At 46.6% G+C, this 22,415-nt stretch overlaps 2 protein-coding genes across 2 annotated transcripts; one reads left to right on the top strand and one right to left on the bottom strand.

Moving 5' to 3' along the window:
* The first annotated feature begins 3,566 nt into the window (after window positions 1-3,566).
* LOC136500180 (type II inositol polyphosphate 5-phosphatase 15-like) lies at window positions 3,567-7,038 on the top strand. The gene is made up of 9 exons (XM_066495559.1): window positions 3,567-3,602; window positions 3,669-3,793; window positions 3,921-4,005; window positions 4,477-4,630; window positions 4,727-4,764; window positions 4,859-5,126; window positions 5,265-5,388; window positions 5,531-5,891; window positions 6,649-7,038. Exons 1-9 carry the CDS (start codon window positions 3,567-3,569, stop codon window positions 7,036-7,038), a joined length of 1,581 nt encoding a protein of 526 aa, XP_066351656.1.
* Window positions 7,039-10,320: 3,282 nt separating this feature from the next.
* Window positions 10,321-13,204, bottom strand: LOC136500628 (cytochrome b561 and DOMON domain-containing protein At4g12980-like). Its single transcript, XM_066496027.1, has 3 exons — window positions 12,453-13,204; window positions 10,928-11,182; window positions 10,321-10,815 (listed from the first exon to the last, which is right to left on the bottom strand). Exons 1-3 carry the CDS (start codon window positions 13,074-13,076, stop codon window positions 10,513-10,515), a joined length of 1,182 nt encoding a protein of 393 aa, XP_066352124.1. The 5' UTR covers window positions 13,077-13,204; the 3' UTR covers window positions 10,321-10,512.
* Between the last annotated feature and the right edge of the window lie 9,211 nt (window positions 13,205-22,415).

Here is a 22,415-nt window from a genome sequence, read left to right as displayed (position 1 = left end):
GAAGACATGCTCGAAATCGATAAAAACCTTATGACCACAAAAAGAGGATCTTGTGACCACTTTTTGACCAAAATAAAAATCTCCGACCTTGACAAAGCGAGGATGGACGGATCCGAAATTTTTTTCTGATCGATTTTGATATATGGAACGTCGAAATCCGAGTTCGTATGCGAAAACTAGACCAGTTTTACGAACGTACTCCGAATTAGAGAACAAAATGGAAACAATGCGCGCAAAATTAGCCACGGCAGCAAGGATTTGATGGAAACAGTGAAGACAAGTGTAACAAAAAAAGATGGCGTGGACTAGGGTTTGATGGATACAAAGAAAACTCAACAAGACTTAGAGATGTTCACGGATTATGATAAAAAAACAAAGGGGAAAACACAAACTAGACTAAAAATGATATAAAACCAGCAACCAGAACTTGACCTAGGACACAAACTTAACAACGCGAAACAGAGACGAAATTGCACGGTACAACAAGGCAATAGGATAGGAAATATGTGGCGGTGTATATTTTTTTTGCTTTTTGTGGACTATAGGTAATACAAAAACAGTAACAATCTAAAGGGGAAACAAAGTTATATCTAACGGGTAACAAGGTCTCTGATACCACTTGATGTAGACTAGGCCTAATCTTCCAAAATGTATGATAGCGTCGATTGGTGGAGACTCGACATTCACGATCTAGGCTTCGAACCAAGATTAATTCGGACCCCCGCAACCGTTACACCACTGCTCCATTGGTTATCAACCACGCGAACACGATTGACCTCGCCGAGAAGGCTTTCCTGCAAGCGAATCGAGAACACAAGCAAGAATAGGATAAACGAAATCTAAAATTGCAAATAAATATGAGGCTTATGATAACGAGGAGTTCAAGTCTTTATTCGAAAGGACTAATCGCCACAGGCGAACAAGATCAAGAACTGGGGCCCTGATTCACAGCAAGCGGCTTTGGCGGCGACAGTTGCAGCAAAACGACGTCTGTTTCACGAGGAAATCAAGAACTAAACAAAACACAAACCCTAAAGAGAGCGACGGCTGGTATTTATAGAGTCTTGGACGTCACCCCCCTGGACGCGCCCCCTAATGGGCCCAAACACGATACACGGTCCAACGGACCAAAAGACGGTGTCGCAGCACCCTGACAGATTCTGGATGCTGACATGTTTTGACGATTCCCATTGATTCCGAAGGGCTTTTTGACGTGAGACCAATTGGGTTGGCTTCCTTATCCAATTAGCTTTCCGTCCATATGTGGATCATCGAAAACGGAGTCCGGGTGTGTCTTGGGTGACCAGTTTAAGGCAGACTGGTCCTGGAACCCGAGATGGGCTCGAACTTCAGTTGGACTGGTCCTCTTGCGTCGCTGTGGCGGGCTGGGCTGGCGCACTGGACCCTACAAAATGGGTTGAGGCAATGGTTGTGAGATCCCTTTTAGGAACTGTGACACCGCCGCTGCAGTGTGCGTTGTGCTCTGGCCAGCGTCGTCGTGTACCTCCGGGCTGATGGTGTGACAGGCGCTGGTCTGGCCCGGGTCCTGCAGGTGGAGTCCATCTGTCATGCGTTGACTGCGCGAGCAGTTGGTGGGCGTTCCGCAGGCGCAGCGTCTGGAGTAGACGAGCCCCGGGCGGAAGCGCACCACCTGGGTGCTTCTAGCCGGCTGTGCATGCTTCCGATGCGGGGGGAGGACACATGGCCGCCTGGAGTAGACTCGCCCCTTGCGGAAGTGACACACCGCAGCGAGGCGTGATCGCTGCGGTGTCACATTGTCGTGGTCGCTGACGGGAGGACCCTGCAGATCATTCATGCAAGAGAGAATCGCAGCGGTCGTCAGCGTCTCCGAAGATGAGTCACTCGGTGGTGCGGACATGGACGGCGCTGCGGCATCAGGTGTGGCGTTCAGCTTCCAGGGCGGTGAAGTTGAGAGCGAAGGAATGAAAAGTTGTTCATTGAAATGACTTTGATTAGCACGCACCTTGGGAGGGCTTGGTGATGGGTGATGGTTGTTGTCGCCGCCGTGGAAGTCAGGCGACTTGCAGCGTAGGCGCGGTGACGGGGACATGGAGAGCGTCGTTGTGGTCCTTGGCTCTGAGCGCGCGTGCCTGTGCGGCCTCCGGTGTTGCGTCCGTTCCCTGCTGCATCCCCTGGTTCGGCGCTGAACATCTCCCGGGCGACCGGAGTCAGCGGGCTTGGTGAATAGGTGTCGAGTCCGCGTGTCTGCCCCACGACCAGCAGCGTCACCTGGGGCAGAATGGCTGGCGCCATGGCCAGCATTGTTGCTCGGGGAAGAAAGGCGGTCGCCATGGCCAGGAGCGACGTCGTGTAGAGGGCGACGACGACCCCCGTGTTCGGGGCTCCGGTGCCGACGTCCACCATGCCTCGACTCCGATCGCTCCCGCTCATGGTCCTTGGGCGCCCACGATAGGCTACAGGCAAGGCGCGAGTACCAGTTGTCGCCCTGGCGCTCCCGGCGTCCACGACGGTCGTCGTCATCGTCGCGGTGGCCGCCGCGGAAGTCGGCAGGTGGAGGGTCGTGGCGGTCGCGCGGCGTCCTTTCACCATCGACGACCCCGTAGTCCCACGTGTACACGCGGGGAGCAGCAGCCCGTCCATCTCTACCCGGAGGATCCTCCACTAGATCGAGGTGCACCAGCACCCTGAAGGTGAGGCCCCGGTGGCCGCGCGCGGGCTGCGCGCTGTGGGACTCTGCTTTCCTACAGGACAATGTGAGCCAGGTTACCTTCGGAATGTCGGACGGATTGTGTGTCCAGGCCCAGACACAGAGTGCCCTGGTGTCGGTGCGGTCCAGCGACGCCTTCTCGACGTAGTCGAGATCGCCGGCCCTTGCGATAGCCCTCTTGGCGATGCTCTCATTCCAGGCGTGAAGGGGGATGCCCTCGAGGCACAGGCGAACTCGGAACTTGAGGTCGCAGACGTCGCCGTGCGTTACCAGCTGCCACGGCCTCGTGTGGATGTCGAGGTTGCGATAGGGGAAGGTCCCCTGCGCCACCGCCTCGTCGCGGTGGTGGCGGTGCCTGAAGTCGATGAAGAAGTCCTCAGGGGCATGCCTGACGACGGTGACATCCTCCGGGCGAACTAGAAACTGGTGGCAGATGGCCCTCTTGATGACCTCCGGCTCCACCACCGGCCGGTCCCCCCCCCCCCCCCCCCCCCCCCACCCACCCACCCACCCACCCAGCCATACCACCATGCCTTTACTGTGCCAAAATGCAATGTAAAATGTAAATACACCCTAATTCTTGTACTGTGTCTCCACCTTGTTACCATTTGCTCTCCATCCCGAGTCAAAGTTTTCAATGTTGTAGCTTATAGGAAGGGATATCCTCTGACTCCTGTTCACAATTAACGGATTCTTCTATTACTTAAAACTTGGGAAGTTAATGTATTTTGTTCTCGTATTAATTATAGATCCATTTTTAGAAAGTATCCATTTTACCCCTGATAACTGAAAGGGAGGGAACACTAATAAGTTTATATTTTCCCTACTCATTACTGTATTCTGATCTTTCTCTTGCTGCTTTCAGTTTAATCCAGAAATGTCAACATCACCAGCTATCGTCACCTACTATTTTGTGCTCTTTTGATTATTGTTCGATAAGGTGATTATTTGATTCAATATATCTGTCTTATGGCCTTAGGTAGGGCTTGAGGGCAGTGCCAATGGGCAGTGGTGGATAGACAGTATTGGCAAAACACTTGATGAGGGGATATCCTTCCACAGAGTTGGTTCAAGGCAGTTGGCAGGATTACTTATTGCTGCATGGTACTGACTAATCATGAATCATTCTTAATAACACATTGTAAATTTCTGTTCACATGGTTATTACAGTTTGCGCTTAAATACTTTTCTCATCTCATATTTCCACATTCTACGTCATGATTATCTGAAGGGAAAGTGATGACCTTAAGCCACATGTTGGTGATGTTGATGCTGCTGCAGTACCATATGGCTTTAGGCGTGCTATTGGCAACAAGGTAAGCGATTGTCAAGGCAACTTCACTTTCTTGTTTCTGATGAAGGTACCAGGTACCATGTGTCTGATCTGTGTCTTACCACTAGGCATCCCCTAGCTCTCTTCTGCACAATATAAAATAAAAGAAAATGTTTGCAGAAAAAGGAAAAGAGAAACTGGCAATCTGCATGGTATTTATTAGAGTTAATGCATAAATGCAAATATAGAATCTGTAAACTTATTAAAATGTGCTGTTCTTTTTGTGGCTGTACCATGAAGAAGCAATGTGTCCGCCTGTGTTAGAACAAAAGAATTCTACTGACGGCTAAGTTTGAAAGGTTCTAACTTCAGTAATCCGCAGATAAACTCTTGAAACTATATATTTGAATTCAATAGTTGATAATTAGCTTTTTCATGCCTGTCAAAGTTGTGCTCCAAATTTCCTTTGCCATTCCACACTATAACTATAAATGACAGCTGATGCTTCTTTCAGGGTGGTGTCGGATTAAGAATAAGAGTCTTTGATCGCAGGATATGTTTTGTAAACAATCATTTTGCTGCACATCAAGAAAATGTTAGCCGACGTAATGCTGATTTCGACCACATTTATCGGACAATGACTTTCAACAAACCTCATGGATCTACAGGTATGTTGTTGTCAAATGCGTCTTGGAAGTACTATTGTTTACTAACATTGCTATACATGACACCTATAACACATTTTCTTTGTTGTTGTACTACAGCTTCTGCTACATCGGTCCAATTGCATAAAGCAGTGAGTGTATGTGATCATCAAACTGTGTTCACAACAATAATTGGCTAGTTTTCCTCCTGGGAATGATATTGTTTATGTGTGCATACTGTAATAATGGCAGGCTAATGAAAATCAAGCCGATGAAGGTAGGCCTGAGCTGGCAGAAGCTGATATGGTTGTCTTTCTTGGTGATTTCAATTACCGACTTAATGGCATCACCTATGATGAAGCAAGGGATATGGTCTCTCAGAGGAGCTTTGATTGGCTTAGGGAAAGGGATCAACTTCGAGCGGAAATGAAGGCAGGAAATGTGTTTCAAGGAATGCGTGAAGGTCCAATCAAATTTCCTCCGACCTACAAATTCCAAAGACACCAATTGGGTCTCTCAGGTACTGTATTTGATGCTTATAGTACTTGCCTGTTATATATGTCCATCTTTTGTTACATGGACAGTTCCAATTCATTTTTTCATGGTTTATTCGTACCACCTGCTTTAGATATGAGTTTGTTCCATCATCTCCATGCAGGGTATGATTCAGGCGAGAAGAAGAGAATACCTGCTTGGTGCGATAGAATACTATATCGAGATAGCCGTTCAGTATCAATAGCTGAATGCTCATTAGAGTGTCCTGTTGTTGCTGCAATTACAGCGTAAGATTTCACAGAGCCAAGCGTTTTTGTATTTTGATCATTTTTTGGTGTGTTGAGGAAGAGAACTACTGGAGTTATGTGATCCTTCTTTTGTATAACTATTCCCTGCAGAATTAATTTGTTGTTTTTTGCTCTTTGATAGGTACGAAGCTTGCATGGATGTCATAGATAGTGATCATAAACCTGTGAGATGTACATTTAGCGTTGATATTGCAAGAGTAGATGAGCTGATAAGAAGGCAAGAGTTTGGAAAAATAATCGAATCTAACAAAAAAGTATGCTCTTTGCTTCGAGAGTTGCATTTTGTTCCAGACACTATCGTAAGCACAAACAACATTATATTGGAAAATCAAGAAGATGTTATCCTTCAAATAACTAATAATAGTGAAACTAGTAAGGCTGCTTTTGAAATCCTGTGTGAAGGCCAATCAATCAGAAAGCAAGATGGAACTAAATCTGAGCTGCTCCTAAGGGCATCCTTTGGCTTTCCACTTTGGCTTGAGGTAGAGTTACTCTTTTTTTAATCTATATGTACACTGCTATTGTTCTTTTTTGTATACTTTGTCGCCCTATTAGATCTCATTTGCTATATCATACTTACTACTTAGATATTGTATGCCATAGCTTCAGCTGAATGGCATTTTGGCAGGAACCCCTATAGTTGAAGCCTATATTAGGTTCCCACAACATTTTGCTTGCAGGGTGCTTGTCCTGCTTTCATGAGAAAGTAAAACATAGTTCATAGCTCTTCCAGATGGATAATGTGACCCCCTTATTCGTTGGGTGTGTTCTGATCATAATTTTGCTTGTAGGAAATTATCGTGTTCATTTGTCATTTAGTTCCAAACGCCGAGCGTAGGTTTTTTGAAACAAAAATGCCAAGCATAGTTAATGTAGCTGTTCTGTATGCTAGAAACATAAAACTTGGAGAACCGTGGAACTTGTTTTCCACTTGTGTGACATATTTTTCTAGCAGATACTCTCTTTGGGAACTATTTCTTTCTGGTTTCCTAATTGTGAGAAGCAAAATCTGATCAATCGCAAATTATAATGACTTGTACCAAAACTGTTAATCAATTATCAAGATGCTGAATTTGGTTCTATCGGTAGCTTTTTATATAGCCGTTTTGCAGAGATATATTATTGGGCAAAGACATACGAACTTATGACAAGTCTGTAATCAGTCATTCCATATTCTTTGTATTGCATACTTCAAGGATTCCCCCCTTTTCTGTATTTATACTCTGCAATGTTAAATAGGTCCAACCATCAATCGGTCTCATCGAACCAGGAGAAACAATGGAAGTTGCTGTGCATCATGAAGACTTCTTCACACAAGAAGAATTTGTCGACGGAGTACAGCAAAACTGGTCGTGTGAAGCCACCAGAGATCTGGAGGTTGTTCTTTCGGTGAATGTCACAGGCAGCTCCTCGACTGAGGCCGTCACACACAGGATCACTGTCCGGCATTGCTGCCCGGTGCCTTCAGCTCCCCCGCCCGTTAACCCACACTCTATTACTGAATCACCAAGTGATGCTGAGTCAGGTTCCAAGAATAACCAGTTGAATCACTTGCTACGTTCTGATTTTGCAAAATTTGGCAGCTCAGAGGTGCATGACTTGTGCGGTGTGCGAAAGCGAAGCTTGTAAAAGCGAGTTTAGTTTCTTTTTGCTTGGTGTTGTAGTTCTCCTGTCCGAGTGTTTAGCCGGTGGAGTCTTAGATTTCTTGCCTAAGCTGGGGGAAAAGTGGCTCTGCTCTTCATCCTGTTCTGTACATATGCGTCCCTGATCTCTCACGTCTCACCGTTCTTTGCATATCAAATCAAAAAGGGGGAAAAAAGGGAGAAAGAAGAGGGTGTGCAGTTGTTGCAATTACCTGTAGTTAAAATTTTAAGTTAACCTTTTTTACCTTCTTAAGTAGTAGATGTGGCATTGAAATCATGTTGTTAGAGGGTGGATTATATAATTGTACAAAGGAGGTTGTGAGTTTGAAGTACTGACTGATCAATAGTCTGTATAGTTTACTTCATTGATTGAATCACGGTAGAGTGGTTTGTACACAAAGGCAATACATGTGACTTACAGGACATTCTCTTTGATTAATGAGACTGTAATCTTTTGTACAGAACCTATAACAACAATGTTCTATTTTCTTCTTTTCCCCATCCCACAATGCCCAATTGCAGCTCAAGCTCACCAAATACTACTGGCTTTCGGTTCAGAATGTTGGGAACCTGAAAGCACCATCTATGATGTCTGCTATACCTGTCAAGTTGCATCGAGTTGGATGATGCTTTGCTCCTACTGCACACACCTCAGTTGAGATACAGCTCAACGAGAACTGAAGCTGCTCCTATAACAACGCCAGACTGCTTTTTTTATTATTTATTTATTTTTCAGCGATAGCGTTCAATCCTTCATCATGAGTTTGTCGATGCTTGGTAGTCACTTCAACTGAACTTTGTCAGGCACTACACTTCAGCTCCCCCCTTTGACCTGTAAATTGCTTCAGAGTTGGTCTGCAAACTGGATTTACAAATCCTTCCACCCACCAACGCACCAACTGAAGATGACCGACCACACGAATGCTAGCGCGTTTGAGGTGGATAGAAGTTGAGCCAAGTGCAAGCGAAACAAACTTTTCAACTCCCCATTGAATGATGATGGCCTGGTGGGTCATGCTCACACACCCAAAATATTCAGCAGTTTTGACAACCAAACAGCTTAGGTTTGAAGTTTGAACCTGACAAGTTGACAGGTGATGGAGGCTAACATAGAATAGGAGAGGAGTAGGAGAGGTCCTGGTGTGCACTGTGCAGTGCAGTTAGGTTGGGTCAAAACTGGTACACTGAACAGTCCAAGCCCAGTGATGATTTGGTCATGATTTGGTGTGAGCCGGTCGGTACAGCTGCATCTCGTTTATTAGAGTACTGATGATGATAGTTGGGTTTGGCCAAGCTCACTGACCTCGCCTCCAATGATCAGGCATTTAGGTTGTGGATCCACTGCTGGTGAAAAGTTTTGGAATTTGGAAAAGGTTTGAGTTGGCAGGAGATTGCAAGGGTCCAGGGAGGTTCCTACCATCTGGAAAGCGAGACTTGTGGAACTACTTGTTTGCACGTCATGATAAATGTACAGGTTTATCATCTTGTTTAGTTTAACTATCTCCCTCTAAACGTAAAGTTAAGTTTATACATGTAACAAAGTACTGTTTGAACTACCGGTCTACATTAGCATGTGTAATGAAAAGGTGATCATTCATTAAAAAAAAGAGCAATGATGCGAACAGAACGACCCTGTCGAGACACGAGTACAGGTAGCGCTGATTGCACCCATTTCAGCTGCTCGCAATGTTTAGGACAGAGTCGCAGGTCGGCAGGACTGTGTTTCTTTTCTCATTCTAGCTCCGGCATTGGACGGCCAAGTGTTGCCTCCGTGCATGCATGATCTACCGACCTAATCGAAGCATCACGCTATCGGCATGAAAAAGGCTTCCATTCATTGCATCAGTTGGTCGGTGAGATATACAGTAGCTTAGCCTGTACGGCCAACAAAAGCCCAACCCTGCCGGCCGGCCCGCCGCCGCCGAGGCAGAAGAGGAAGAAGACAGCGATGGATCGCGTCGTCGTGGCATGGCGTGGTCCTCCATGCACGCTTCCCCGTTCCAGCAGCAAGGTCAAGGAAAGGAGCCCCCTTTTTTTCTGGTGCCGGCCGGTGCGCGCGGCGCGCATGAGCCGAGCCAACAAACGGGTGAGCGCCAGCCGCGGCGCCCGGCTGCTCGCCGTGCGTGGCCGTGGCCGTGCGGTGCCAGCTCCCGCGCCACCGCTACGGGGACGGGGCCAAGCGCGACGCCGGCTGGTGCGAGCGAATCCGCACCAGGCGTGTCCCCGTGGGGCTGCTGCTGCTCACGCGCCTTTCGCCTTTGCGCTAGTCACACGCGTCTCGTGGGTTTTTCTGGTCGGGGGCGTTTTTCCTGCGCGCGCATCGGCCTCACCACGCCTTTTTCCACCACCATGGAAAAAGTTGCAGACGGACTCGCACTAGATCGCCGAGCGCCACAAACTTTTGCTCCAGTTCTCACTGCTGAGGTGAAGTGGTGAACCCAGTGAGCCACACGCTACTACTCTTCTTCTTGGAGAGTCACTCTCGTGCATGTGTATGCACCGATGGATTCGCGTAAACGCATAACCTGATAGCGAAAACTGGGACAGCTGAGCATATCGCGCATTTGCAGCAAGGGAAGGGCAGCGGATCGCACGGGGACGTGTTGACACTTTGCATTATGTTTTGTCTGGCATTCTAGAAGAAGTACGACGATGCTGTTTCTTGTCCTAAACAACAAACCATCGCCAGTCGCCACGCTGAACCAAAGTGAGATCTCCCTGGGGCCTGGCCTCACTTTTTTACCTCCACTGGATTGGATAGCAGAAAAATGCACAAAATTTATTAGCAAGCAAGCAGTACACTGGTAGACGTTTTCTAGCTGTCTCACTTTCTAGAAGAGTCATGCTTCCACTAGTGGTGCTTGTTTATCCTCTTCTCATCTCAGGGCCTGTTTAGTTACCCTCCAAAATGTCAAATTTTTCAAGATTCTCCGTCACATCGAATCTTTAGACGCATGCATGAAGCATTAAATATAAATAAAAAATAAAACTAATTACACAGTTTAGACGAAATCCACGAGACGAATCTTTTAAGCCTAATTAGATTATGATTGGATACTAATTGTCAAATAACAACGAAAATGCTACAGTGTCGTTTTGCTAAAATTTTCGGCAACTAAACTGGGCCCAGCTTCACCAACCAGCCACTGAGTACACCTCATCTCATCAGCCTTCTTTTGCAAGAGATAAAGAAGCAAATAGCATGATCCCAGAACACAAGTGCATGATCAGCTCAGCATTCACGAACAGAACAAAAAGAAGAAGGAAAAAAAGCCAAAGACCAATGCCACCGGTATCACTCACTCATCTCCAGTATAATAATTGTGCAGTATACACACATCTATCATACAAAAAAAACAGAGAGAGACACCAAAGCATCATAAGGCCTAACCCGCCTACATCTGCACACCAACACAACACTGAAGATTACATACAGTCGGAGGACCTGACTATGACCGAGTTACATAGATAGCGGCAAGCGGCCGCCGTTGGAGGCGCCGTTGTAGGTCTTGCTGTCCTCTTTCCTCCGCTTCAAAACAATGCCCCATGTGACGACCTCCAGGATCACGGCGATGGCGCCCAGGATGGCGATCGCGATGATGTAGCCCGTCTTCCACTTCTGCTCCACGTCCAGGATCGACATGCCCTTGAAGATGTTGACGATGCCCAGTATGATGATGGTGTAACCGACCGAGTGGTGGTAGATGTTCCAGTACAGCCGGTACTTGTGGTCCTTCTTCGGTCTCAAGAAGAGCGCAAAGATCTAGTACATTGGGAGGGGGAAAAAGATCAGCTGGGGGTTTAGGTTTTTCATTCATCAGCTGGGTAAAAGAGCGTCATGAGAAGGATGTATGTATGATATTGCTATGTAGTACCTGCAGAGTACCAAGAGCGAATACTGTGATCCCAATGTTCCTGTGAAGCGAATAGGTGATTCCCTTGGACAGGTTTCCAAGATGAATTCCAGTTGCCCAGCCGGAGACTCCGACGCCATACCCGATCAGCTGGCAAGCTACGTGGAGGTAGAACCATGCTGGATCAGCGGATTTGAATGTCTTGAGGTACCTTGCGAAAATGGCACCCATCGGCAACAGAAGACCCCAGCTCACAGCATTCAGGATTCCATGAGTCTACATAAAGAACAGGACAAATGAGAATGATTTGATGAAATCAGAAAACACTGGACAGTACGCCCAAAGCAAAATCAGAAGTAACAGCTGTTAGGTGCTAAATGACAATACTAGCATTTTTAATGGAAACGGAGACACTATTTTCTTCGAAGGCTTCATCAGTTGTAACAACTCACAAAGCAAACTGGAGTAAGATGGTAACAGCTGTTAGGTGGTAAATGAGTCTACTGAAAGAATGGGACAAATGAGAATGACTTGATGAAATCAGAACATACTAGACGGTACACCCAAAGCAAACTGGAGTAAGATGGTAACAGCCGTTAGGTGCTAAATGGCAGTAATAGCATTTTTAATGGAAACGGAGACAATATATTTTCTTTGAAGACTTCATCAGTTGTCACAAACTCACAAGGCACCTACCAGGATACCTAGGCACTAGTACACTACTAGTATGACAGCAAGAATTATACTGTGAAATAAAAATATGCCAGCTGATTATCTTGACTGCATCGAATTGCCCTGATAGGTCAGAATAGCATGTTAGCCGCATATGCCTTTGTTCTTCAGAATCCAGAATACATGTAAATGCAAAAAACCGAGGCATTTAGCCACCAAAAAATGGTCAAATCCAAGCTGAACTGCTTATAAGTCCAACAAGGAAGGATGAAAATTGCGCCCCCTACACACCAAAATTCCAAGTGTACGGATAAGGAAGAGGGAAACTGGTGTAACTGCCACGCCTAATAAACAGTGTCAACAAACGCTGCCTGCCGTACGGACTAATACAGTTGATTAGCAGCTCTGAATCAATTCAACGCACCAGGACAAATTAGTTGAGACTATCGTAGAACACTTCACGAATTTTCTTTTCTCAGCTATACATACATTCGAAGCCTGGAATTTTAAAAGGAGTTCTTACCACTACATCAACATGCTGTTCATCGAAGAAGAAAAAAATCATGCGACAAACTTAATCTGTGTGGCTTGCTTTGTTTCAGAGAGAGGAATTATCTTTTCCGTTGCAGTAACGCTTGACGTAAATACAGTACTAAACTCATTCGCAAAAACAAACGTAAAACAGAAGAGCTCTTCTGATAAAAAGGTGATTTTTTTTTACTGAAAATTGAGTCAGGAATCGAATACTAGCAGAGTTGTGTTGTGAATGGGATCAAATTGACTTTGAAATTTTGCACCAGCGCAGGATAAGAATCGAAGAAACGAACAAATGGCTTATATAACACGAACAGACAAAGGGGGAGGAGCAACTCACATTCTTCTTCCTGAGGATGCTGCCGCCTCCGCTGGCGGCGGTGGTGGCCCCGGTAAGGAGGTTGAGCGTCCCCTTGGCGTTCATGCTGTCGCTGCCGGGCTTGGTGTCGTGCGGCCCGATCCCACCGGAGTAGGGGCCCACCTGCCAGACCTGGTTCACCTCGGCGCCCGTGCCGTTCTGCAGCTTGAGGGTTCCGAACACCTGGACGCGGCCGTCGGCGCCGACCTCGGCGGCGAGGTCGGACGTCTGGTAGTTGGGGAGAGGGCCCGGGTTGCCGAGCGAGTACCCGGAGATGCTGTAGGTCTGCACCTCGTACCCACCGCCGCCGGTCTTGGGGACGGCCACCAGCGCCTGCGTGCCGTCCATGCTCTGCGCCTTGGGGTTGAGCCCCCACGCGACCCACCCGCCGGAGGACGGCGGGGAGGCTACGAACGCCACGGAGAGGGAGGAGGCGGCGGCGTCGTAGGACCAGTGCAGCGACGCGCCGAGGCGGGGCAGGTCCGCGCACGCCGCGAACAAGCGGTTGCCCGAGAACTTCTCCGCCGCGCAGGCGGCCGCCGCGTGGGCGGCCGGCGCGAACGCCGCCGCGGCGAGGAGGGCGAGGAGGAGCCGCGGGAAGGACATGGCCGCGGCCGCGCGGGGTCGGGGTTCTTGCGGGCGGGGCAGCGGCGGCACGGCAGGCAAGGAGGGGGAAAGGAGAAGCGCAGAAAAGGCTGCGGATTTTGGGTTCCGGAGTTGGATGGAGCTCGGAATGATGCTGCAGCGAGTGGTGCGGGTGGGTAGGGGGCGCGGTTAATAAGGAGGAGGGCACGAGGGCGGAGAGGACGGTGGACACGTGGTGGCCTGCGATTGGGCCCTGATTCACGTGGTCGTGGTCGTAGGGCCAGAGACCGGTACTTTTTCAAGCCGACAGTTTTTCGGCAGGACATGACTTTTTGGGAAATGTTTTACACGTTCCTTATTTTTTACAGCGATTGCATTTGGACATGTCTGATTAGTTGTGCAGTTGTAAGCGCAAGTTTACGCCATTGTCATGCATTGACTGTCTCAAGCTTACCTCTTTAATCCGTAGTTATTTAGTAGTAGTAACTTACTAAACATAGATCGAATCAATTGGCATCCTAAACTAATGATTCATTCCATTATCGGTGTTTGGTACGAATGTAGGAGTACGATTGTTAAGAGGGGATGGCAACTGAGTATGTTTGGATGCTCGACACGACGACGACGACGACGACGGAGCAGTGCCGTGCCCATGGCATGCGATGGCATGGCACGCAGGCAGGAATAAATTGGTGCCAGAACGACGCACGTTAGCCAGGTCAATGGTTACGCGTTGCTGCAGGTCTTCGTCATGGGCAGGGCTGCGGTGAATGCAGACGGAGACCAACAGGCCAACAGGCCAAGAGCCCAAGACGGCGAGACCTCACAGGTCACGCCAAGCGTTCCCACGCGCTGACTCGAACTAGATCTGCTTTGCTGTGTCATGAATGGACATTTGGATTTGACTGATCTGTCTTCATCAGATTGTTCTGAGCTTTGTTGAAGCCTCTCCCTTTCTCAAGAAAGATGTAGCTTGTCTGCAATTAAAATAGAATCGAAAGGTCCTGAAGTGGAACGAAATAGGTGTGTAACTCAATCTCATGGCTTTTCTTTTGTCAAAATGTGCCATAACATGTAACTGTTTATTGTGGCATGGTTTTCTAACTTTCTGGTCTTTTTTTCCCTGAATAAAGAGAGTTGACGATCGCTCTTTCATGGATATGGATATGCACTCATCTCACAACTGCTCTTTTATGAATATGCACTGTTCTCATGTTTTTGAATGAATATGAACCAACCTCATACCTTGTGGTCTGCTTTTCTACTCTGTACAGAGAGAGCTTGATGGCTAATTTTGTACCTCATGTTGGCATGGAATTTAGGACTTCAGATGAAGCTTGGGCATTTTGGCTGAGCTATGGTAGACAGAAAGGCTTTGAGGTTAGGAAAAAGTATACAAACAAAAGACCTTCTGATGGCAAGATTACATCATATAAATTTGTTTGTGCAAATGAGGGGTTGCCAAATAAAAGAGATCATTTAACAAAGTGCTCTCGAGCTGAAACTAGAACCGATTGTTAAGTCCACATGAATCTTAAAATTGTCCGAAAGAAGGAAACTTTGATAGTGTTTGACTTAGTTTTGGAACACAATCATGCACTACACCTGCCAGCAACCTTGCACCTAATGGCGTCACAAAGGAAAATTTCAGATTTACAAGCTTTTGAAATTGAAACAACAGATGATGCGGGAATTGGACCAAAAGCTGCACATGAGTTGGCTAGTCGTCAAGTTGGTGGTCCACTCAATCTTAGCTACACCCTTTGTGATCACAAGAATTATTTGCGTACCAAGCGCCAACGAGAGATAGCATACGGTTAAGCAAGTGGCATGCTCAAATATTTTCATGACAAAATTGCTGAGAACCCGTCGTTCCAATATGCACTGCAAATGGATTGTGAAGAACAAATAACAAACATATTCTGCCTGAGGCTAGAGCATTCCTTCTCCCACTATGTTTTGTGTTTCCTGAATGTGGGCCGCATCGAGTATATGGGCCGACGCAAAATTTGGACGGCTTCTGTCATTATTTGTTGCGTGTCGTCCGATGGCCGTGTTAGCAGTGGAATCTCTTGCTCAAGAAGAAGAACCGAATTCGATTGGAAATGTGATATACTGAATGTAATTGAAGGAAGTAACAGAAAAGTGTTTAACCGAGAAGTACTTGAACAGTAATGAACTCGTTACATTCCAGTCCGATCCCCTCGCCCTCTCATACGCTAGTCTTATACTAACATGTCTAAGCACTCCATTCTGGGTCAGACAGCTTGACGTTGAGCCGGTGCTCGCGGACGGGCCGGGCCTGCTCATTCGTGGGAGGTTCATCATCTTGTATTCCCGGAACCATAGAAGAAGTGCTGACAATCCTGCCTCCTTTGGAACCGGCATGACCCCAGGCCGGAGCCCTTGGAAAGCGCTGCTTCAAGTGCTCCAGTGGCTCCCAGGTAGCCAGCGACAGTGGGATTTGGGACCACTGCACAAGGACCTCCTCCACATGTGAAGCACCCGAAGTCCAGCGGCGATCTAGTATCTGCTGAGGCAACTGAAATTGGGCAAGCTCATCAGGAAGAGCATCAGACACTGGCAGCTTACCATGAGAAACTTTGAGTTGTGATACATGGAAGACTAGATGGATGGATGCAGAAGAAGGAAGGGCAGCTTATAAGTTGCTGCACCAATACGCTCTAGGATTTGGTACGGGCCAAAGAACCAAAAGGCGAGCTTCTGATTAGCATGACGGGTGAGTGAAGACTGCACATAAGGCTGAACCTTCAAGAAGACCCAATCACCAGCTGCAAAAGAACGTTCAGAACGTTGCTTATCGGCCTAGTGCTTCATGCGTGTTTGAGTCCGGTTGAGGTGTTGCTGAACCAAGGATGTCATCAGAGCTCGGTCATCAAGCCAAGAATTCAGATCAGCAACAGGTGTGGCAGTAGGAGGATGAAGGCCAAAGTGCCGGGGAGGAAAACCATACAGAACTTCGAATGGAGATCGACCCAAGGAGGAATGGTGAGAAGAATTGTACCAGAACTCCACGAGGGCGATCCATTGAGTCCACTTGGAAGGACAGGCGTGGGCGAAGCAGCGGAGGTAGGTTTCAAGACACTGATTAACACGCTCCGTCTAACCGTCCGTCTGTGGGTGATAAGCGAAACTCATACGCAAGGTGGTGCCCGCAATGCTGAAAAGAGTCTTCCAAAAGGCACTTGTAAAAATGCGGTCACGATCAGATATGATGGCTAGCGGCATTCCATGAAGCCGATAGATATGATCCCTGAAGAGGCGAGCCACCATAGCTGCTATGAATGGATGACGCAAAGGAATAAAATGAGCAAACTTCGAGAGCTTGTCAACCACCACCAGGAGTGCATTGGCTGAGCCGGAAGGTGGAAGCCCTTCTACAAAATCCATGCTGATGACTTCCCAGGTAGCCAAAGGAATAGGGAGGGGCTGAAGTAATCCTGGAGAACGAGAATGGTCAGGCTTGGCGTGCTGACAGATATCACAAGCTCAGATAAAATGTGTTGTGGTTGCATGCATGCTAGGCCAAAAGAAGAGCTGTCTCAACTTCTGATAAGTAACTGGTATGCCGGAGTGACCGCCGAGTGGACTGGAATGCAGAGCTTGGAGCACTTGATTCTAGAGTTGCTCACTATGGGCCAGCCAGATTCGACCTTTGTAATGGATAACTCCATTGCTGAGCGAATAATGTGGCAATGCAGCCGGATTAACGGTCAGCTGAGACAAAATCTCTTGAGCCAGTGGGCTTGTAGAATAAGAGCTGGCCACATCGGACAACCACTGTGGTGAAGAAGAAGAGACTGCCATGTAGACTTCCTTAGTATCTCGGTGTGACAAGGCATCAGTGGCGGTGTTATTGGAACCCCTTTTATACACAATCTTGTAACTCAAGCCTAGCAATTTGGTAAAAACTTTCTGTTGCCAAACTGTATGAAGACACTGCTCATTGAGATGGGTGAGACTGCGGTGGTCAATGTGGATGAAGAATTCACCTTGGATGAGATAGTGATGCCAATGCTCAACCACCAGGAGGATTGCTAGGTACTCCTTCTCATAAGCGGATAGCCCACGGTTACGAGGGCATAAGGTCTTACTGATGAAGGCAATGGGATGCCCATCTTGGTGAAGCACGGCGCCAATACCAACTCCACTAGCGTCGGTATCAATGTGAAAAGGCCATTAAAAGTCAGGAAGAGCCAGGACTGGAGTAGTGCTCAAGGCAGATTGAAGAGCAGTAAAAGCCTCCTGCTAGGAAGATGTCCAAACAAAGGGTGCATCCTTCTTGAGAAGCTCAGTCAAAGGTTGTGCAATGATGCCAAAATGCTGGATGAATTTGTGGTAGTAACCCGCCAGGCCCAAGAATCCGCGATGGGCATGAACCGTTATAGGTCTTGGTCAGTCCTTAATAGCCTGCACTTTGGAAGGGTCTATAGCGACGCCATCGGCACTGAGCACATGCCCGAGATAGGCGACTGATCATTGAGCAAAGGAGCACTTAGATAATTTTAGTTTCCAGGAATCTCTACGAAGCCAAGACAGCACCTGGGAAAGATGAGTGATGTGCTCGGCCAGAGTGTGGCTATAAATTAAGATATCATAAAAAAACGAGGACAAATTTGCACAACATAGGAGCTAGTGTGCAATTCATCGCCCCTTGAAAGGTGCCTGGTGCCCCAGTCAATCCAAAAGCCATAACACGGAACTCATAGTGCCCCAAGTGGGTCTGGAATGTTGTCTTATGTTTGTCTCCAGGTTGTAGCAAAATCTGGTGAAAGCCGGCTCTCAGATCAAGTTTGGTGAACCAACTGGCATGAGTCAATTCGTCCAAGAGCTGATCAATGACAGGAACCGAATACTTAGACTTAACTGTCATAGAGTTTAATTTCTGGAAATCAACGCAGAACCGGTACGAGAGATCTTTCTTCTTCACTAAGAGGACTGGGGAAGAGAACATGCTGCTACTTGGTTGAATAAGCCCTTGAGATAGCATATCATGGACTTGGCGTTCAATCTCATCCTTAAGTGCTGGAGGGTAACGATAAGGATGGATGTAGAATGGTTGGGAACCAGGAAGAAGTGGAATTAAATGGTTGCAGGGGTGAGAAGGTGGCAAGGAGTCTGGGGCATAAAACAAGTCAGTGAACTCATCAAGGAGGGATTGTATAGTAGGAGGAAGACCAGCAGATGAGAAAGTGTCAGTTGTGCTGTCCATACTGCAGACTTGTAAGAGCAACTGACTCGGGGCATCCACGGACTCGCCTTGCAAAAGAATAGTGCTGCCCTCATAAGGTATGATCAGGCGTTTAAGTTGCCAGTGGACCTGCATAGGACTGAATGATTCTAACCAATCCATCTCAATGATCATATCAAATGCAGTTAGTGGAAGGACTCGAAGGTCAGAGGTGAAAGCAACTTGGCCGATAGACCACGGAACAATTAAAGTGTGAGTGAGCTTAGTGACCTCCTTCTTGAGGTTCTCATTCTCAACCACTAGTGAGGCATCACAAGTGAGATCATCACTACTAGATGAGGTAGAAGTGGAAGTGCTACAAAAAGGGTTAGTAGTAGCAACAATGATAGGCATAGATAGTGATGTATCAATTAAATCACAAGTTAAACCTACATTGCAAGTTTCAACATGCTTCTTTTTATTTTGCTCATCAATCAAAGAGGAATGAGCCTTTTCAAGTTTTTTGTGAGCTTTGCCAAGCTTCTCATTGGCTTCTTCTAGCCTCTCATGAGATGCATTGAGCTCATCAAAGGTTTGCTTAAGGGCTTTTAGTTCCTTACGCAAGCTCTTGCATTTCCTTCTCTTGATATCAAAGTGTTCTTTAGCATCTTCTAGCATGCCAATTAATTCATCCTTAGTAGGTTCATCATCATCACTATCACTATCACTATCATTTTCATTTTCATGTTCATTATCATTAACATGTTCTTCATCACTTTCATCATCACAAGATTGTACCTTAGTGGCCTTAGTCATAAAGCATGATGAAGATTCAAAGAGAGAAGGCTTCTCATTGATAGCAATGCTTGTAAGAACCTTCTTGGTGGTCTTGTGATCATCACTATCATCATCATCATCACTTGAGGAAGCATCACTATCCCAAGTGACTACATATGAACCACCCTTCTTCTTCTTGAAGGCCATCTTGTTCTTCTTCTCTTTCTTTTCCTTCTTGTCCTTCTTCTTATTCTTCTTGTTGTCATCATCATTGTCACTATTGTATGGGCATTGAGCAACAAGATGATCTTTGCTTCCACACTTGAAGCACCTTCTTGATTCTTCTTTGTTCTTGGATGAAGACTTTTTTCTTCTAGCACGGTAGCCCTTCTTCGCCATGAACTTGCCAAATCTCTTGACAAATAGAGCCATCTTCTCATTATCATCATCATCCCAAGATTCATCTTCTTTACTTGATGTTTCTTACTTTGCTTTGCCCTTGGATGATGTGGCTTTGAATGCCACGCTCTTCTTCTTCTCATCATTCTTCTCATCTTTCTTCTCCTTCTTTTCTTCCTTCTCATCATTATCTCTATATGTATCATTGGTCATTATATCTCTCAACACTTGGTTTGGTGTTATGGTGTCCAAACCGCTTCTTACTAGAATGGTAGCCAATGTACCAAATCTTGAAGGTAAGCATCTCAAGAACTTGTGGGAGAAGTCCTTATCCTTCACTTCTTCTCCAAGTGCTTTGAGATCATTGATAAGCACTTGAAGCCTATGGAATATCTCCGGCACATTCTCATCATCCTTCGTCTTGAAGCTTGTAAACTTTTCTTTGAGAATGTAAGCCTTTGCACCCTTCACGGCTTGAGTGCCCTTAAATGACTCTTCCAACTTCTTCCATACCTCATGAGCCATCTCAATATTTTTGACTCGCTCAAATGTTCTTTCATCAATTGCATCATAAATAGCACTTACAGCAATGTCATTATTTTGGAGAAGTACTTCTTCGGACGTGGTGGGATTTTCTGGATCTTCAATCTCAATTTTTGTTTCTACCACCTTCCTATTGATTGACTTGATATAAGTTGTCATCTTAGCCTTCCAATAGGGATAGTTAGAGCCATCAAATTGGGGTGGCTTCTTGGTGTTGTTGATTTGAGCCATTTTAACACCGAAGGTTGTTAAGCCTCAAATAACGGTGACCTCGGCTCTGATACCACTTGAAAGGTCCTAATAGCTAGAGGGGGTGAATAGCCTAATAAAATTTCTACAACAACACTTAACAAAATAGTTAGACAATTATGAGGCGAAGCAAGTGTTGCGCTAGCCTACTCAAAGTGCAAGCCACCTACCACAATTCTAGTTAGATAGTGTCGATTCACACAAGAGCTATGACACTACTCTATATTAGTGTGCTCTCAGAGGCTAACTAAAGAGCCACACCAACCAACCAACCAAGCTCTCACAACTAGCTACACTAAAGAGCTTGTCAACTAGTTTGCGATAATGTAAAGAGAGTGATCAAGAAGATTATACCGCCGTGAAGATGAATGAACCAATCAATCACAAAGATGAATAACAATAAAGACCAATCATCTCGGAATCAAAGATGAACACAATGATTTTTTTACCGAGGTTCACTTGCTTGCCGGCAAGCTAGTCCTTGTTGTGGCAATTCACTCACTTGGAGGTTCACGCGCTAATTGGCTTCACACACCAAACCCTCAATAGGGTGCCGCACAACCAACACAAGATGAGGATCACACAAGCCACGAGCAATCCACTAGAGTACCTTTTGGCGCTCCGCCGGGAAATGGTCAAGAACCCCTCACAATCACCACGATCGGAGCCGGAGACAATCACCACCCTCCGCTCAACGATCCTCGCTGCTCCAAGTCGTCTAGGTGGCGGCAACCACCAAGAGTAACAAGCGAAATCCACAGCAAAATACGAACACCAAGTGCCTCTAGATGTAAACACTCAAGCAATGCCCTTGGATTCACTCCCAATCTCACTATGATGATGAATCAATGATGAAAATGAGTGGGAGGGCTTTGGCTAAGCTCACAAGGTAGCTATGTCAATGAAAATGGTCAAAGATATGAGCTACAGCCGGCCATGGGGCTTAAATAGAAGCCCCATCGAAATAGAGTCGTTGTACCCCTTTACTGAGCATAACACGAGCTGACCGGGCGCTGTGGTCCAACTAACCAGACGCTGCTCCTCAGCATCCAGTCGCCCGATGGCGGCCACGTGTCTCCTGCATTCAACAGTGAATGTTTGATCTCAACGATCGAAATGTTAACCGGACGGTCCGACAGAGCTGAACGGATGCTGGACCCTCAGTGTCCGGTTGTTTACAGTAAGGGTCCAAAACATGTTTTTGCCGACCGGACGCATCCGGTCATGCTTGACCGGACACAGCCCAGCGTTCGGTGCTTAACCCTAATTACTGTGCCGACCGACAACGCGACCGGACGCAGCCCTTCAGCGTCCGGTCGCAGAGTGACCCAGCGTCCGATCAGTTGACCGACGCTAGCGTCATTGCGACCAATTCTATTTCACCTCTAACTTCTTTACCCTTGCTCAAATGTGCCAACCACCAAGTGTATCACCTTGTGCACATATGTTAGTATATTTTCATAAACATTTTCAAGGGTGTTAGCACTCCACTAGATCCTAAATGCATATGCAATGAGTTAGAGCATCTAGTGGCACCTTGATAACCGCATTCCGATACGAGTTCCTCCCCTCTTAATAGTACGGCTATCAAACCTAAATGTGATCACACTCTCTAAGTGTCTTGATCACCAAAATAAAATAGCTCCTACAAGTTATACCTTTGCCTTGAGCTTTTTATTTTTCTCTTTCTTCTTTTCAAGTTTAAGCCCTTGATTATCGACATGCCATCACCATTGTCATGCTATGATCTTCATTAGCTTCTCCACTAGAAGTGTGCTACCTATCTCATGATCACTTGATAAACTAGGTTAGCACTTAAGGTTTCATCAATTCACCAAAACCAAACTAGAGCTTTCAACAAGAATAATAGCTTTGAGCTCAGGGCGGAGCCCATCAACGAAGCGCATAGTATAAAAGAGTGGATCGGTAGTAGCAGAATAGGCTTTAAGCTGATCAACGAGTTTGGTAAAACGCTCAACATAATCGGTGACAGTAGAGGTTTGTTTAATTTGGAAGAGCTGGCGAATGAAGGCCTCATGTTGGTCACGGTCAAAGCGATCATGGAGAGATTGACAGAAGGTGGTCCATGTAGCGATGGCCGGTGTGTTATCGATGGACTCATACCAGCAAGCAGCATTGCCCTCCAAATACATGGAAGCAACGCTGACCCAGAGAGACGGATCAACGGCGTTCATATGAAA

The sequence above is a fragment of the Miscanthus floridulus genome, chromosome 13, assembly GCF_019320115.1.
Source record: "Miscanthus floridulus cultivar M001 chromosome 13, ASM1932011v1, whole genome shotgun sequence".
Classification (NCBI taxonomy): Eukaryota; Viridiplantae; Streptophyta; class Magnoliopsida; order Poales; family Poaceae; genus Miscanthus; species Miscanthus floridulus.
Note: the sequence above shows the minus strand (reverse complement) of the source record. Positions and strands in the feature narration are given on the sequence as shown.

Excerpts from the sequence above, each read along its gene's own strand:
- LOC136500180 (XM_066495559.1), top strand. The coding sequence starts at position 3,567 with ATGTCAACATCACCAGCTATCGTCACCTACTATTTT. Across the intron at positions 3,603-3,668 it reads CTATCGTCACCTACTATTTT|GTAGGGCTTGAGGGCAGTGC; the intron begins GTGCTCTTTTGA and ends TTATGGCCTTAG. Across the intron at positions 3,794-3,920 it reads GGATTACTTATTGCTGCATG|GGAAAGTGATGACCTTAAGC; the intron begins GTACTGACTAAT and ends GATTATCTGAAG.
- LOC136500628 (XM_066496027.1), bottom strand. The coding sequence starts at position 13,076 with ATGTCCTTCCCGCGGCTCCTCCTCGCCCTCCTCGCCGCGGCGGCGTTC. Across the intron at positions 11,183-12,452 it reads GCATCCTCAGGAAGAAGAAT|ACTCATGGAATCCTGAATGC; the intron begins GTGAGTTGCTCC and ends TTCTTTATGTAG. Across the intron at positions 10,816-10,927 it reads TCGCTCTTGGTACTCTGCAG|ATCTTTGCGCTCTTCTTGAG; the intron begins GTACTACATAGC and ends CCAATGTACTAG.